At 44.5% G+C, this 18,323-nt stretch overlaps 1 protein-coding gene across 6 annotated transcripts in view; it reads right to left on the reverse strand.

The window, feature by feature from the left end:
• The window catches only part of IQCM (IQ motif containing M), a 1,338,699-nt gene that overhangs the window by 494,907 nt on the left and 825,469 nt on the right, over positions 1–18,323 (reverse strand). For all 6 annotated transcript variants that reach the window (XM_085641647.1, XM_085641643.1, XM_085641646.1 and 3 more), the window contains 2 exons: positions 13,701–13,890; positions 9,704–9,848 (listed from right to left, as the gene is read on the reverse strand). In XM_085641647.1, the coding sequence (XP_085497773.1) occupies positions 9,704–9,848; positions 13,701–13,890 (335 nt within the window). The remainder of the gene's footprint in view (positions 1–9,703; positions 9,849–13,700; positions 13,891–18,323) is intronic.

Below are 18,323 nucleotides of genomic sequence, written 5' to 3' on the forward strand. Positions count from 1 at the left end.
GGCTGTGATACAGCACCAAATATATTAACAAGTAAAATAATTGTTGCCCTCACCCTCCCCCCCTTAACTTTGCTCCCTTTTTGACAGATCTGCATGGCATCTGATACGCCTGCTCAACTAGCTAGCAACCTGTCAACTTGCATGCCAATTCATTAAACAGAATCAAAGTTATTAGGAAATGCCAGGCCCATGTTATACATGGCTGAAGACTGTCCACAGTAGGGGTGGGGTTCAGCAGGCTGGGCTCATGGCCTAGCCAAAGCCCAGGCCCTGTCATAGCCTGCTGCACAGGGCCTTCCTCCCACTGGCATCCTACAGGGACTTGCTGACAAACTCTGCACATGGCCTTCCACCCCACAGTTGCCCCAAATGGCCTGGCCAATACCCATTGCAATGGCCCTTTTTACTTTGCTAACCCCTTTACCTTTGCCATTCTTATTAGATCTTGTTGAAACCTAAGATCCCTGTACTGGGCATAACTTGGGTACAGCCTTTCAATGCACATGCATATTCATTGACTAGCACCACAACAAATAAATATTTTTTGCACCCAATAACTGTGAATGAATGAATGAATGAAATTTGTACAGCGTGATAGCTTCTTCCAAAGATGGGCCTGGCACTAATCCACCAAATGACTACATGACCCCCTCATGATGGGTCTGCATGAAACCTAATGTGCTATTGGTCTGCCGACTTCAGTACAAATCTGTGATACAGAACCAAAGATATTAGAAAATTAAAGATTTTTTTACTGCTCTAACTTTGCTCCATTTGTCTGCCAGAACCCCGAGATTCTCGCACTAAGCTTAACTTGCTAAGAGCTTGTGAAATATTAGGCTGTTGGGCCTGGTGAACTCCTTGTCGATGGCGAAGAGTTCTTGCCTGTTGTGTGTGTTGCCGCTGATTCTGGTTTGGATGGCCGTTCTCTTTGTGGTTTAGAGGAGGAGGTGATGTTCTTTTGTTCCATTATCTCTTTCTCGAGTTGTCTGCAGGTGTGTCTGGACTTGTTGAGGGTGGGAGTGAACAAGCTGGCTTTCTTGGAGTGTTGCTTGCCTGGTCTTTCCTTGAGGGGTGCCAGAGTGTCAGCGCAGTTAGAGAGCCATTGGTGGAGGTTGCGTGCTACGGTGTTGGTGTTCGTTGGCGAGTGGTTGTGCTCAGGGAGCTGACGAGAAGTTCTTCAGTGGCCTTGATCCATCAGAGAAGTGGGAGGGTGAAGGTAGGGGTGTATGGTGGGAATCGCAAAGGTGAGATGCATGCAGTGGTGGTCGGTCCAGGAGAGTTCGGTGGTGTGGCAGTAGATGATGTTCCCGCTGGCGGATAAAATGCGGTTCAGTGTGTGACTGGCTGTGTGAGTCAGTGTGGTGACTAGTTGCTTCAGTCCGATGTTGGCGAGGTTCTCAAGTAGGTGTTCTGGTCGCTGGGGTTGTCCATGTGGAAGTTGAGGTCTCCGGGTAGTCGGTAGTCGGTGGATGCGAGATCCTCGTGTACGATGAGGTCTATGCGGGGGCCTGTAGACGAGAGTACCACATAGGGTGGTTTTGGGGTTGGTCTGGTTCTCAAAAAGGGTGGTGTTCCATGGTTGTCGTTGGGTTGTTAGAGTGCGTGTTCAGTCTGAGGGTGTTCTTGTGGATATCACTGATTATATCGCTGATGACAACTTTACTGTCAGTCAAACTTTGCCAAAAACCTATAAAGAAGTTGCAAGCTCAAAACTATACAGATCCAAATTAATGATGCATTTAATACAGACAAATACATTTTTGGCACAGTAAGGTCTGTTAAAACTACACAGCCTGTGGACACACAACAACACCTTCCTGACAGCTTTGCGATAAGCTTGTCTTATTTTTTCACAACCAAAATTGCAGGAATCTATACCAATTCCTTCCCTCACCAACCTGTACCTTTCCTCTCCTCTGCTATGGTTTCATCCAATAATCCTCAAGCACCTATGATAAGTCAGCGCAATTCCCGGGGCATGGCTACGGCGCGAGACTGGATGGATGCCTCTTGAGGGAGCTCCGTATGCCAGGCTGCACTATCCGGCAAATACCACCGAATTAAAGCACTGACACCATTGGAAACATCCTCAAGTGTCTGGTGACTGCCGTGCGGCTTTCAATTATAATGGAGAGCGGGAGCTCACTGAGATCGGAGCTGACGCAGGGCACTGGCTGATAAAGAAAATGGCGGCCGACCGTGGGCGCAGGGTGAAAGAAGCGTTTTGAGGGGCTGAGGAGGTGTGGCGCGGAGCCCCGGGGAGTCGGGCTGCATGCTCCTGAATTCGCAATCGGGGCTGAATCACCGACTAAGACTGGACGCACGCCCGGCGGCGGAACCGAGGACATCGGAAGCCGCAGGGTTCGCCTGCTGAGGAGTGTCCTTGAGAGTCGGCCTCGTGACTGCGGAGTGGTGATTGCCTACAGCGGAGCTGGATGACGAGGCGATGCCGGCCGGCCGACTGTCCGCCTGTGGGCTCAGTGGGAGTACGGTAAGTGGTTGGGGGCTTCTTGCTGTGTCGGGGGTGGGCGGGCTCAGGCGGCTGGGCTCCCGTGTGAATTTTCATGGGGTAAGGGTCCGGGCGCGCTGGGGCAGGCTGGCTGTTCCAGGCGCAGTGTGGGAGCCGCGCCTGCTGCCTATTCTGCTTGGCCTTCGGTCCAGCCTTAAGACCGCGGGTGCGGGGATACCGGCGGTTTAGACCGGTGCACGGCCCTGTCTGCCCTTGGCGGACTTGGGTGACTGGGGTTCTGCTGGGGCCTTGGGCCTGCGGTGTGGGCTGGTGCTGGGCCCTGTGGGCGAGCCACGGGATCGGCGTTACACTGTGGGCTGCGTCTGGGGCTGTTGCCGCTCCTGCTGGTGGAGGGCCCCTTCTGGTGACTCAGGAAAGCTATGCTACATCAAATACAGGCGTGGTGACCAGTCGTTGAGTTACTAAGAGGGACATAGTGGAATGCAGAGTCTGGCTACTTGAAGCAGTGACGGTGGGCCTCGCTGATCTGCGTACTAACTGCGTAGCTGCCGCTGGGGGGATCACTGAGGGATCTGCCGACACGTCTAGATCTGGTGATCTTTCTGATAGTCTGCACGTGGTGCTTGGGACCATCCGTGAACCATTGCGGAGTGTTTAAGGGTACACGCGCTTGAAGGTGGTTTGATCATAGGCCGCAGTGATCTGCATCTTTCCAGTCTGGGCTTGAGGAGAACACTGAAGGACTGAAGTCAGGTACATCGTCTCTACGCCCTGTCACTATGGGGAAGCTGGATCCCAAACAACCAAAACTCCCATTTGAAAGCAAACGTAACACGCGAGCAACGGAGAACATGGGGGATCAGGCCGCGACACACAGCACGTCGGACGCTGCTGAAATTCCGGAGGATGACACGCGAACCATCTTACTGGAACTGCGATCTGGTATGAAAACCATTGACAGTAAGATTGATGCACTTGCGTCCAGCGTAGACGTGGTGAAAAAAAATGTAGACGCTCATGAACACAGACTTGATATCCTGGAAAATAGACTGTCGGATACGCAGAACTCGCAGACGGAGTCACGGACACAGATTCTGCAAATGGAAAAAGTGCTGGAGGTCATCAAAGCTAAGAACGAGGACTTAGAAGCGCGCTCCAGACGTAACAACCTTCGTATAATTGGTCTGCCGGAATCCACCGTTATCTCTAGGATGGAGACGTTCATAGATGGCCTGCTGCGGGAACTCTTCGCTCCAGTTCTGTCGGCGGTGATGATAGTGGAGAGAGCTCATCGATCTCTGGGCCCCCGACCAATAATCGCACGCCTTCTAAACTATGCAGACAGGGATGCGATACTGAAGGAAGCCAGAACCAAGAGTCCCATTAATCATAAGGGTAATACCTTGTCATTCTTCCCGGATTACACACCTGCAGTGCAAGCGGCTCGCAGAGAGTTTGTGCCTGCGAAAAAGATCCTTTAGGCGGCATCTGTCCCATATGCTATTCTATATCCTGCCAAACTGAAAATAACACACGAAGGTCAGGCGCACTTCTTCACGGACTCTAAATCAGCCTTGAAGTTCACGAAACATATCTGCAAACCAAAGCCTCGCCATGGTGGCTCGGGGAGTCCGTCGTCATTGCCAAATCCAGAAGACTCGGATAATTAATGGGTGCATCTATATTTCTGAGCTTATATATGACACTGTGATGGAGTAATGCATCATAGTTAGACCAAATTCTGCTCTGTATCTGATGCAGGAGCAGTGTATTTTTTGTATGATGTTAAGTTGTTACTGAATGTTAAGCAAACCAGATAACGATGTCGCTGATGTTTAATGGTGCAAAGGTGCGACAGGCAGCCTGGCAACCCACCAGATGGTGGGTGTTTGCTGCTATTCCTTCCCCCCAAGTGGGTGCTCCCCTACTTTGTAATCTTTATGGCAGATCGTGTGGGTGGCGGGGCGGGGGGGCGGGAGATGGACTCGACCTAATTGGGAGGTTGGAGTGGGTGGGGGGTGAGAGAGGGAGGGATTGGGAGTTGTTTTATTTTTAGTTCTGTTTGTTGTGAAAATGTTGTCCAGACTGGATGATGGTGAATTTTGTGGGTTTAAAAAATGTAATATCATTGCTGTTCTCCTGTTCTGGCCTAACGTATCAGCTTGGTTGTATAGAGATGTTGGAAAGCTCGATGGGTGTGCGCTATAGGTTCTTAACTTGGAACATACGAGGGCTGAACTCCCCAAAGAAATTACGTCAGGTGTTATTTTACTTAACTCGCCATGATGTACAAGTCACTCAACTACAGGAAACGCACTTGACCAACTGCACAGAACGTACCATTGCTGTCAAATGGGTCGGATATAGGCTTGCCTCCTCGTTTTCATCCTATGCCAGGGGCATGCTGATTCTGATCGGCGAGGGATTGCCTTTACTCCACTCCGAACATATGTAGATAGAGAGGGGCGTTGCGCAATGGTTCAAGGGAAATTAGGTGGTTCCTTATTGTTGATTGTAAACATATATGGTCCCATTGCAGAATACCCTCAGTGTTTTTTGAGAATGTATACCAAGTTGAGAGAATGGCCTTAGGCGGACATTTTGTTGGGGGGGGGGGGGATTTTAACACCTATCTGAACCCTGAGCTGGATAAATCTAACCCACTGTCGAATCGCACTCCCAAGGTGGCTCACAGTGTTCGAAGCGCTATGTCGGAAAAAAAAAAAAGTGCAATTCCATTTCCACAGAGGAAGCCCTAACTGCTATAGCTGCTTGTCACTAACGTTCACTGGATAACCCCTGACATTGTTGCATCCTAAAAAAAAACATCAAGCTAATGCAGCTCCATCTTTACCACTTGTTTACCCTTTCTTTGGCTTCTGCCCTAGTGCAGGACATGTGGAAGCATGCCAAAGTTTATTCCCCTCCTCAAACAACCCATAGTCAACCCAACGATATGAATTATCACCCTATATCGTTGTTTTCTCTGATATCAAAAGCCCTTAAAAGATAGTAATCCTCTACTAGACGATTCCCGGTCAGGATTCAGACTGCAGTACAGTATTGAAACTACTTTACTAGTCAGTATCAAGCAAATCAGGGCCGCAGTGCATTCGGGGGGGAGCTGGGGGAAGGTATCCGCATTCATTCTGATTGGCCCCTCCTTTGACATCGGCTCCCATCCTATTCATATTCAATGCTTCCAGTCTCTGGAAAGCTGTAATTTGGAATTAGGATGGCTAGCCTCTTATCATTCCATTTCCAGTGCATTAAAATGCAGAGCTCTACAGGAATCGTCCATCACCCCCACTTTGTTCAAAGTATACAGGGCTGCTTTGGCTTAGTTGGTTCGATCGTTTGTTTTTTCCCATCTTATCATATACAGACGATACTCAGCTAATTGTTACCATTGGTGACAATCCTGTCACAACTCAATCTAAAAAAATGAAATGTCTCTCAGCCGTTGTAGCTTGCATGCATGAAGGCTGCGTTAAACTTAATTTGAACATGTCTGAGCTACTTATTTTCAGCAGCCAGCCTGGTGAGTGACATGCTCTGGTGGCCCTCAGAACTTGGCCCAGTTACTTTGGTCAAAGCTCTGGGCTTAAAATTGATCAGGTCCTGCCTTTTAATTCTCAGAAAGCGTTGGTTACTGGCACTTGTTTCGCACTGAAACCTCTGTATCCCTAATCTCTTCCCACTTTCTGTCAGAAAGACATTTGCCCTTCCTCTTATCACGGCACAGCTGGATGACAGGTACTCTCTATATTTGCATCTCCCAAAATATGCAATGTCCTGACAATAGGTCATGCAGAACGCAGTGTCCAGAAAGGTTCTAAAACTTTCCAGATGCACTGCCATTTCTCATCCCCTAAAATCCTTATACTGGCTCCGAAATCAAAGCAGAATTCAATGTAAAACTCACCTTTTAGGATTTAGATTCCGATCCAAGACCGGCCCTAAGTGCCTTCAAGAGATGATACGGTCCTACAAGCACTCGAGGACACTCAGGTAAATAAAAACACACTTACTAAAAGTTCTTCGCCTTCATCGAGCCAGAGTGGGAGGCAGATACTTCTCATACCTGAGAGCCAAGCATTGGAATTCCATTCCACAGAAATACATAGTGTGCTTTCTGAATTAGTCTTCCAAGAGCAACTGAAAACCTGGGTCTTAACTCAGTCCTCACTTCTTTGCACTCTACAAAACCATTCATTCATTCAGAGTCTCTTGTCCTTCACCATAAGAACATAAGAAGAGATCAGAAATGTCAGGGTTCTAATCGGTTCCAAATAAACTTTCCCAAATTATCTGCAGTGCCAAAAGCTTGGCTCCATCGTCTGTGAGTCTTATGGTGCATACTTCCTTTGTTGTCATTCCCATGTAGGAATATGTTTTTTTTTGTCTTTGTGGGTCCCACTTTGAGTTCTGCAACACTGTTTATTTAGGCCTTCCTGCAAAGGCCTAACTAGACAGTATGAATATAAAATGCTGCAATAATGAGAATGTTTGATCTAGGGAAAACTTGATTCTATTTCAGAATGGATTAGAGAGTTGCACTAGCTTCCAAGGTAGAAGAGGTTATGCCTAGAATCTGCATGCTATGTGCAGCACACTTTCTCCATCAGATCTTCTTTTCTGGCCAATAGGTTCTTGAAGTATGTCCTATCATGCAATGTTTGCTCCAATGCCAAAAAGCATTAGCAGGTCATAGGGCCGAAGGTGTCAAATTACTGAATTATCTGCCTTTGAGCGGGAAACCAACTTTCTTAGCTTCGGAAGATAGCTGAAAACCCAGCCTTTTGATCACTAGTATCTTTCTTCTGTGTGCACATAACTTCTTCAGTATCTGTTCCAACAAAGTCACGAAACGTACTCAGACAGTAATATTATGCGCATGAAAAATTTCCTTTTAGATAAAAATATGTATAGATTGCAATCATATGTTTTACATTACATATCCATCACAAGTTTAGCAAGGAATATATTAGACAATTGGTAGTTTGTTAAGAGACATTTAGTGTAACATAGGGTGAGTCATTATAGTACCTGCAGTTTACAGTGGTACTTCATTATCATTCATGAGATAATGAAGAAAAACAAGTTTAGAACCTCCGGCGCAAAAGGTTTAATTTCTGGAATTTACAAGATACTGTTTATCCACACGTGTTCTTGAAACGTAGATCATGACTTTGCATGAAGACTTAAGCAAAAGTCCTGCATAACAAGTTAGAGCAATATATACAAAATGATGTATTGGTGGTGTCTGACCTGGTCAGAGTACCCAGCTTTAGCAGAGAAGGATTAGAATGGAGAGGATATTTAGGTGCTATGCTTTTTCCCATATTTGGTGAATGTAAGAAATTGGGTTATTGGTCGCAGGGTTGGAAGTCCTGCTTAGGAAACAACCACAATCAATGTCAGGGTGAACCACAAAAGTGACTAAATTAACTTGAGCTTAATCCTCCGGTAGCCTGGCACAAAAGCAGTCAGGCTTAACTTAGAGGTAATGTGTAAAGTATTTATGCAGCACACAAACAGTAATAAAGTGAAAACACAACACAAGTAAACTCTCAGACCCATTTAGAAAAATCTAGTAAAATGTCATAAATAAAATGATACTCAAATGGCAAAAATACAATAAGTAGAACCAGAGATATTCAATTTGAAAGTTGTAAGTGAAAACACTGCCTAAAATCACAAATCGCCAGTTGCGATCATCTAGTTGTGCTACACCAGGGAAAGTCAGAAGTTCAGGCCGACCATGCTGGAGCTTCGGGCAGATATGGGGACCAGTTTTGTTCCTCTGAAAAGTTAATTTCTAAGTCCAGCATGAAGAATTGTATTTGCACTGCAGCAGGCTTCGAGGAGCAGGCTGAGCATCGTGGGTGGTCTCATTATAGTGCAAAGAGCAGGTTGGACTTCACTAACAGTTGTATCATAGCGTGAAGAACCAGTTAAGCTTTGCAGTCAGTTGTTGCTATAGCTTTGGGTTGGCGGTGGTGTGGGCAGTCATCGCTGTAGCGTAAAGTGCAGGTTGGGCGTTGTCGGTCACAGCGGACTGTCATTGTAAGCACAAAGGGAAGGTCTCACTGGAACTTCTCGATTGTGGTCATCGCAGACGGCAGAGTCTTGGTGCGAACAGGCCCGTTTGCAGTCACAAGGATCCCAAACTTCAGGATTTTCACCTTTTCTCTAGGAGGAATACACCCTGATGCTAGTGCTGCTGCCTGCTAGTAGCATCTCTTTTATAGGCCTTGGATACTAGGGTCTTACAAGTAAATTACATTTACCAATCAGGATTATGTTGATTGTACCAGGCCTACAAAAACGAGATTAGTCACAGAAAACAACATTTTGGGGATGATCCTTGAAAAAAACCAGGTCCAACATCGGATCTATTGTAACTTCCATCCATTTTGGGAGAAAGTATTGCATGGAATTGGAAATATAATTGGTGCATCACTGACAAGCGTATAAGAGGTGAGTCTTCATTGTGCACTAGTAAAATACATATTCACCATGTCATATAAAAAAGAGGAGCTGACACTGAACTATTTCTCAAGCCTCCACTGTCAAATAGCTATTCAATGGAAGAATATGAACTCTGCGGACAATGCTTTTGAGCTACTGAAATCACGCTAGATATTAGTATGTGAGAAACTCCCACATACAGTTGTGGATTCTGAACCAAATTAATTCTGGTATTGCACCCCTTCTTAAATTACATTCTTAGAGAAAACAAATACCTACCATGCTCACACTGGTTTAGGAATTGGGCCTTGCTGAGATGAATGCAATAGGATGAGGATGCTCTGCAGGAGCATTTGGGACTAGAGAATCCCAACCGTGTCTCTTGGACAGTCTTAACATTGTGAATAACTTGTTTTTTAATATACAGTTAATGTGGTGGAGGTGTGGTCCAAAACAAGAAGTTAAATGATGATTTAAAAAGGTTTGTGAATGGAATATTTGTCTGAGGATTCCCCAAAGGATTGTTGGCCAACAATATGTTCATTGGTGCTGACCAGAATATAACATCAGAGAACCATAACTAACCCACAATGTCACTTTCTCAAAAACCCCAGTCCTTCTTTTCTTGGTCATGGTGATGTTTTCTGATGCAAGAAGTATTTTTGTCTGATGAATTCGATAGTACTCATCAAATGTGCACACCTGTATTTTATGTACAATGTATGTTTCTGAGTGTGCACAAGGACAAATACTCACTTGTTTTCCTGTCAAGCCATTCCTCCAGTTCTGCATAAAGTAGAGGAGTACTTTTCCTTTTAAAACCTAAACGAAAATGAATGCCTTTCATCATTTTGCGGTATTCTTCCACAACGGCTACCAAGGATGGTCCATGTCCTTCAGCCTGCAATGCAAAAAATCATATAGCATAGGTTAAATTAGTAAAATATGAATGTGAAGTAATTCAAGTCTTGTATTTAATGCATAACTTGTGAAAAGTAGTGACGCAGCTTTTAGTAAATTGATGCAAAAGAACAGTTAGTTTACCAGTATTTCTACTTCTCTTGTTTAGAATGCAGTGAGCTGTAGCACCATTTAGGACACTGACTCTCTCCTATTCATCTGAAGATGCAGGCCTCATTAAGCAGAATTATCCCACTGGTGAGTAAGAATTTACAGACTCAGGTCTTACAAAGCAGAGATACTCTTCATCTCACACAGATCCTAAAGGCCCCTTTGGAACTTCCAAACTTGCATATAGAATAACAGTGCACTATTCCCACAGGAAAATATTAATTTCATCGATAGGGAGACGACTCTGGAGTTGTATACATGACTTCAGCGTAGGCCACAATACTGAGTTTCCTTTCAGGCAGTGAGATAGGAAGACAACCCTCAAGCACCCCCCTTCCATGCACAAGTCTCCCTGACTAACCCTGCCAAATGTGAGTGTAACCTCTGGGATGGTGAGAGTACCTATTTTGTTTTTTGCTAGTAAATATTGACTTATGAGTGGCATGCAGAGCCAAATTTGAACTCACATCGAGAACAGAAACACTGTAGGAAGCTGGCTCTTTATACAGTGCACTAAAATGAAGTACACTGTGTAGAGAGTCGAGTCAGACCCAGATTATTATACAGAAGCAAAAGGAGATACTCCTAATGCTCTATTTGTGGTAGTGTGGGTGAGCAGTTAGGCTTATCAGAGGGTAGTGCTAAGCATTGCTGTACTCAGGCAATAAATGATACACACACTCAAGATTAATCCCGAAGCCACTTTGCAAAAATAGCATTGATTTTTATATTATTTTTCAGAACAAGAACTTTGTTCTAAGGTAAGTAATTTTCAAAGTTTGCAAAATAACACACACTTACGCACCATAGAAGTCTACAGGAGAAAATATGAAAATGCATATAAAATCATACATTTGCATCTCGAGGTTCTGGATTTAGGTAAGTAGCAAGGCCAGGCCCAATGTTTCACCAGGGGATTGTCAGGAGCTTCCCAGATTCTGCCGGGAGGACGGTGCTAAGGTCGTTGGTAGCTGGTGAGCTACGAAGAAGGGGGCTGCACAAGGGTACTTAAAGATAAGTCTGAGGGGTCGCACTGCAGGGAGCAGGTTGCAAGTGCTCAGGACCACAGGAGCACAGCAGGTTTGTCCACACTAAGCAGGACGGGCTGGGTGCAGAGCAGATAGGTCAGCTGGGCAGCGTGCTTCGAGATGTCATCGCAGGCAGGTTGTAGAGCAGATTCCGGAACAGCTGGGCCACTCACAAAGTGGGTCTAAGGGGTCTTGATGTCCCTTGATGGGTGCGTGCTTCATGGGCAGTTGAAGCCCTGACTGGACTCTTCTTCTTGGTGGAAGTTGCAGTGGGTCTGGTATCCAGGGTATTGGTACAACATGGCTCTCGTAGGACCTGGTTTCTTCATACTCAGTGGGGAGACTGATCTGAATCTCCAGAGCTGATGTACATCTTCTTGCTTGGATGCTGCGCCATAGTCTCTGGGGAGTAGCAAGTCAGTAAACCGGATTCTGCAGGTTCGGTGCCTGTGGACTGAAGGGGAGTAGTTTGTCTACCCCAAAGGGGTTCTCTGGCAATTTGTGAAGGGCTGGTGGTGTTCCAGGGTTCTTGGAGTCCTGACAGCAGCAGGACGAGACAGCACACCATGTTTGTCAAGTTTTCGCAGCAGCCAACATGGTGTTGTTCAAAAGTTCTGCAACAGGTCTTCTGTTCTCGGGTCAGCAGCTCTTCTTTGTCCGTGTCTTCTTTGTAACCATTGAAACTAAAGTTCGGGGTCCAGGGATGCCACCTAAATGCTAAATATAGGGGTGTTAAAAGGAGTGACAGGTAGTAGCCAATGTGCTACCTACCTTTAGTTTGTCTACATCCTCTAAGTGACCAATTCCTGTGGGAAGGGGCACTACCCTAGCCCTGATAGGTTAATTCCTGGCATCTCAAGATGGAGGAAGTAAAACAGTAGTATCCATTTCACTATCCCACGTTGGGGTGGTGCTGGCTGAATGTGGGGCACACCTCTTAATCTAATAAATGTTCCCACCTGTCCTCTCACAAAATGTCGAGCAGGACAGGGAGGCTGGCATCCTCCACCATCTGGAGATGCCTGTGTTGCATTTGAAAGACGGTATTGCCTTTGAAGCTTCCTGCCCTGGAAGGCCATCCCAGGCTGGAGGAGGTGTGAAGCACTTCCACACAGAGCAGGCTTTGTTCCTGGCCTCTTAGAGCTCTGACTCTCACCCCATGAGATCAGAAACATGTCTGGTGGTAGCAGGCTGCCTAAGTCTAGGCAGAAACCACACCAGTGCTTGGTAGTTTCAGGAGACTCTCTAAGGTGTTCCCTGTGTCCATTTATTAATAAATCCAATACTGGGATCAATGTGCATTTAATAAGATGAGATGTTTGGTATCAAACATCCCTGGGTATAGTGATGTCTTCATGGTGCTGGGGAACTTGTAATAAAGGGTATCCAGTCCATGTACTCTATATGGCTTTCCTGTGCATTTACAATATCCAAGAGTGGACTTGGATATTATAGCATCATATCTGCCCAGGTAGATATGACCACACAAGTGATATAATGCACCCTGTCTTAGGGCTTTGGGCAGTAAGGTCTGTGGTAGGGGTGACTTACCTATACCTCATGCAGTGTCTGTGTGCCATATCGACTCTTTAGTTTTCTCAGCACCAAGACTCGCAGCCTGCAATTGCAGTTTGCATGGTCTTGATGAGGAGTCCCTAGGGTGGCACAATTTTTGTTGCAGCCCTAGTGGATCCTCTTCAGTCTAAATGCCCTAGGTACCAGGGGTACCATTTACTAGGGACTTATAGGGGTTTCTGAAGTTGTGCCAATTGGGGTACAGTTTTAGGAAAAGAACACTGGTACTGAGAACCTGGTTAGCAGGGACCCAGTACACCTCAGTCAAAGTTGCATCAAAACCCAGGCAAAAAGTGGGGGAGGTACTGCAACAAGAAGCCCGTTTCCCACAAACACCACCTAGAAAAAATCATTCTTGAAGGGTTCCTCCAACTCCTGCAGTTATATCAGTGGTGTATCTGGGAGGGCATGGAAGTCAACATTCCCTTCCTCAATGTGAGATAGAGGCTTGATACAGCTCTCTGTGCCCACGGGCCACACACCTCAAATCACCCTGCAGGTTGAACATGTAGAGATTGACCTGTGAGCTATTAAGCTCAATTAATCAGGTTTCTTCTCCAATAATTGCACCTGAAGTCTTAGAACCAGTTGTGACTAGAAAATCCAAAACCACCAAGGCTTCCATCACATATTGTCATCTAAAAGTCTGATTCCAGGAATAGCTATGGGATGTGAAATACAACCCTCCTCGGCCTCTAAGATGATGCAATTGCCATTATGGATCAGAGAGCCATCTCCTTGCTGATGTTGTCAGTGACATTATCAGCATGGACCACCAGATACTAATAAGCCAGCTGCCCACAATGACAGAAGCTTAGCAAAAACAACAGAATGGTCCGCATCTTTTCTGGAAGGTAGGACACAGGGTGTGGTTTCACTTTCTGATACATTAGTCATTTATTGTGAAGTTCCACAGGATTCTCCACTCTCTAGCATTTTAAAATATCTTTCTCACTACTTTTTTTGGCATCTTCAAGGGTACTCAAATACTGTGTCTTAAAATACAAGATTGTATTGTAACAGTTTCTATTATTGAATCAAGATGTTCAAGCAGATGAACAGATGGTCACTAAACTTACCTTGGCTTTTATTCTTTTCAGCTTAGTCCGTACAAGCCATCCTCGGACCCACTTCTGAATTTTAATCGCTGCTTTGGCAAATATTCTACTGATTGGCTCCTCCTTGACTTTGTTGAAAGCCTCATAAACTTCCACATGTGGGCCAATGTGTTTAATGCTACCAGCACTTTTCACATTAATACGATGCAATCTGAAAATTCAAGTGAGAATGATCCATTTATCATGAATGCATTTCTTTTAAATTTTTCATTATTTTCACATTTCATAATAAGCAAAAAACAGACAAGACATAACTGTCAAATCATTGAATAAATATCTGTGCAATTGAGATGTATCTGTTCAGCACTTGTACATTGGAGCTGCTTCTCCCCACATATCTCTGCACTGGGAGCATTTCTTTTTCAACACATTTTCCGTCATTTATTCAGCTAAAGAAATCTGATGTACACATCTAAAAATACTGTCGGAATGAGGATAATCCATCAAGCCAAAATCTAAAAGGGACTCATCCAAGAAAGCCAATGGTTGAAGGTGTCTGTATGTTGTGTGTTGTGTTCGCACAAGCTCTGACGGACATCGAATGCCGTCTATAGCTAGGTCTAAGGAGCAATGTATGAAAAAAAGAAAGAAAAGAATAAGGGGCAACAAAATGTAAATTGGATCAAGAGTCCCAGAAAGAATTGGATACATACACCAAAATAAATACCATTAACGTCTGTATAGGGCACAGGCATAGTGGGAAGGAGAGAGGATGGAGTTGCTACGAGAGTTCCCCTCTTCCCCCTGTGTACCTCAGCAACATACAAACACGAAAGCAAAGGGAAACAGAACAGCAAAAAGTAATTTAGTCACACAATTATTCATGTCAGAGTAAGATAGTTACAGGGCAGAATTAACACAATATGCGTTACTACAAAGTATAACACATCTGCATGATTTACAGCCAGCTGTGCAATTGTACTAGATGTAGTCTGCCGTGAGAAATTGGGTTGTTGGTTGACAGGGGTGTGAGCCCTAGCCAAGCAACCCTCACAATCCCTTGCCGGGTGAACCACAAAAGTCACCAAATTAATCTGTGCTTAACCCAAGGTAGCCTGGTGCAAAAAGTAGTCAAGCTTAACGTAGAGACAATGAGTAAAGTATTTACGGAGCACACAAACAGTAATAGAGTGGGAACACAACACAAGAAACATCCCAAACCAATTTAGAAAAATAGAGTACACTTTAATAAATTATTTGAAACCACATCAACAAAACTCCAATCAGTAGAACTGGGGTCATCAATTTTCTAGTGAAAACTAGAAACTTAAAGATCAAAGCGCCAACCGCAGACATCTAGTCGTGTGAGACCTGGTCAAAGTCGAAAAATATGACTGACCGCGATGGAGCGCAGTTCAGATACAAGAAATGGATTAGGCCAGACCAGCACTTACCTGTGGACTTGAAAACATTTTTGAAAAAATGTTCTAAGAAAGTAAAGTTCAAAAGGGCAAGGCTGCAGGAGTTGTCCATAAAGAGGGAGCGTCATCGCCATTTAACCTTGGGTCGAAGCCACAGTGAAGATTTCTACGTTTGGAATTACTCTCTGAAATGGTGGTCGAAACATAGAGGCAGAGGGTTGTAGCTGAACAGTTCAACGAAGTCGGATACCTGTTTGGCGAAGGACCACTGAAATGGATTTGCTGCTGTTGAGAATAATGTAATAGGAGAAGCTGCAACATCAATCCGACGGGTGATGCACCTCAGGCAGATGGGCAGCAGGTTGGTACCGGTCTCCTCCTGGTTCTCAGAGCAGTTTTTAGCAAAAAAAAAAGTATCTACCCACTTTTGGATATTGGCTATCTGGGCACCCTTAGCACCACTTCCAAAGGGCCAGGAGTAGAGGAGCACCCCTTTTGAGGGTCAAGAATCACTCAGGCTGGCTCAAGGTACGGATTCAAGATGGAGGAACCCTTTTGTGTTCCTGTAGCTCTGAACAGGAGGCTAGCAAACTAGCCCTCGTAATTCACTTTAGAGCTCCTGGGATGGTTGAAGATCCAGTCCTTGTCCCCAGGCAGAAAGTAGGAGAGAAGCAGGACAAAAAGGGCCGCAATCAAGCAGGGCAACAGTCTTGCAGATCAGCAGTCTAGTAGAGTAGCAGTCCTTCCAGGAGCACAATCATGTGACCCAATACAGGCTGCAGGAACAAAGCGCTAAGGGATGGAAAATACCCACTTTCTAAAGGTACCTGTGGTCTCCTGTGTGAATATTTCGATTTCTCTCTGCTTGTTCATTTTCCATTGCCTAAGGCATACCTTGCCATTTTATCCAAGACCCATTTAGGCGGTTAGTCATATATTGACATTCCTCTGGGTGGTCCCTGTGATCCTCAATTTGTTTGTATTCCTCTGTTTACTCAAAACCATAGGTCCGGTTACTATGGACCTTCCCTATTGAACAACTTTTGATTTTTGATGATTAGCCTTTCCCTCCGCTTCCCCATGGATGGTGTATTGTAGGCAAAATTCTCTCAGGCATAATTACTTATGCACTGATGATGAACCCTAAATCATGTTAGGGGATCGAAATTGTCTTGGACCTCAGTACCATGACTTTAATTGTTGATTTGTATTTGTTCACATATGCATGGGTAATTAAAGATTATTTGTGACATAACTGTTTTCATTGTAGTCACGTGAAGTAAGGCCTGAGTTTGGAAATTTTTAAACTTCCTTTGTGTTTGTTTTCCCACTCTATTAATGTGCTGTTCATTTGTAACAAAATAAACATGTACTTCTATGTATCTATGTAGAGCTATTTTGCAAGTAAGGGACCCTTGTTCCTTTAAAAATACTTATACACTTGGTCCCTTAATATCCTTGGGTTACCATTGCTCGTGAAAACACACACAAACACACTTTCTAAAAGTGTCATTAAAAAAATTATAATGAAAACTCAGACTTTACCATTAAAGAGGATTTGTCTTTACAATTCCATAGATACCAAACATTACATAGCGACCAGCTCCCAATTGGAAATTACAGCTTATTAAATTTAATAAAGAATCCCCAATGTTATCTTATGGGAGGGGTAGGCCTCACTGTAGTGAAAAACACATTTAGGAGTTTTTTCACTACCAGGACATATAAAACTTAAAATTTCATGTCCAAACTTTTAATTACACTGCACCCTACCCTATCGGCTGCCACGTGCCTACCTTAGAGGTGACATATGTACTAAAAGGGGAGTTTAAAACTTGGCAAGGGGGTTTTTATGCCATGTCGACATGGTAGTTTAAAAACACATTGAGACTGCAGTGGCAGACCTGGGACATGTCTTATGGTGCTACTTAATGAGTGACACCATAAGTGGTGCAGGCACACTGGTAGCTTTTAATTTACCGGTCCTGCATATGTGGTATACCACTCGACTAGGGACTTACAAGTTAAATAAATATGGCAAACAGGTGTGTGTGATTCAAACCATGTTTGAAGGAGAGAACACAAGCATTTTAGCACTGGTTAGCATTGGTAAAGTGCCATAGGCCAACAAAAACAAATTCAGTAAAAAAGTGGAGAGAAAAAGGCAAATGTTTGGAAGGGACCCTGCAGAGAGGGCCAGGTCCAACATCTGCCTTCTTAATTCCGACATCAGATAGAGGAATGGATATGCAAAAGAAAGCTAGATCTGGTACTGTAATTTGCAAAGTATTTCAACCTTAAAAGGAACACAACTTTGTGTGTGTGTCGGGAATGCCCTTTTTGCAGGGTTACCCCAAACATTTTGCCTTCCTCCTCCACTTTGTATGACTTTGTTTTTGCTTGCTTTATGACTCTGAGCACTTTACCACTACTGACCAGTGCTAAAGTGCATGTGCTCTTATCTAAAATGAGATTACCATTGGTTTATCCATGATTGGTGTATTTAGATAACGTAAGTCCCTAGTAAAGTGGTATACCATATACCCAAGACCTATAAACCAAATGCTACAAGTGGGCCTGCAGCACTGATTGTGGCACCCACAGAAGTAGCCTTTCAAACTTGACTCCACTGAAGGGTGTGTGGGAGCAGTTTACTGCCACTTCGACTTGGCATTTCCAACAATTTTCAAGCCTTACACTCCTTTTTTATTACATATCAGTCACCCCTAAGTTAGGCCCTACGTAGACCTAAGGCCAAAGTGTTATGTAAGTAAAAGGTAGGACATGTACCTTTTTATTTTAAATGTCCTGGTAGTGACAACAACCCAAGTTTGTTTTAACTTCTGTGAGGCCTGCTCCCCTCATAGGTTAACTTTGGGAATTCCTTAAATACCCTTTTTAAGTGTCATTTCTGATTGCAGAGGAGTAGCTGCTTTATGATTCATATAATTGGATCAGCAATGACAAATCCTCTTTAGCTGTAACATCGGATCTGATATTACTAGTTTAGAAATGCCATTTTTTGAATGTGGACATTTCTATTCTCTTGGATCTCTTTTGTGCCTTACAGTCTGTCTCAAATACATGTCTGGTGTGGGGTAACAGCTACACTTTGTGCATTACCTTTTGACAGCCACAAGTAGTGAACGCTCATCTGCCTCTAAATTAAACTGCATACTGATGCGTCTTCCTGGGCAAGAAGGAGGGGAGGAGCTGAGACAAA

This window comes from Triturus cristatus, chromosome 2_2 (genome assembly GCF_964204655.1).
Source record: "Triturus cristatus chromosome 2_2, aTriCri1.1, whole genome shotgun sequence".
In the NCBI taxonomy this organism is placed as follows: domain Eukaryota; kingdom Metazoa; phylum Chordata; class Amphibia; order Caudata; family Salamandridae; genus Triturus; species Triturus cristatus.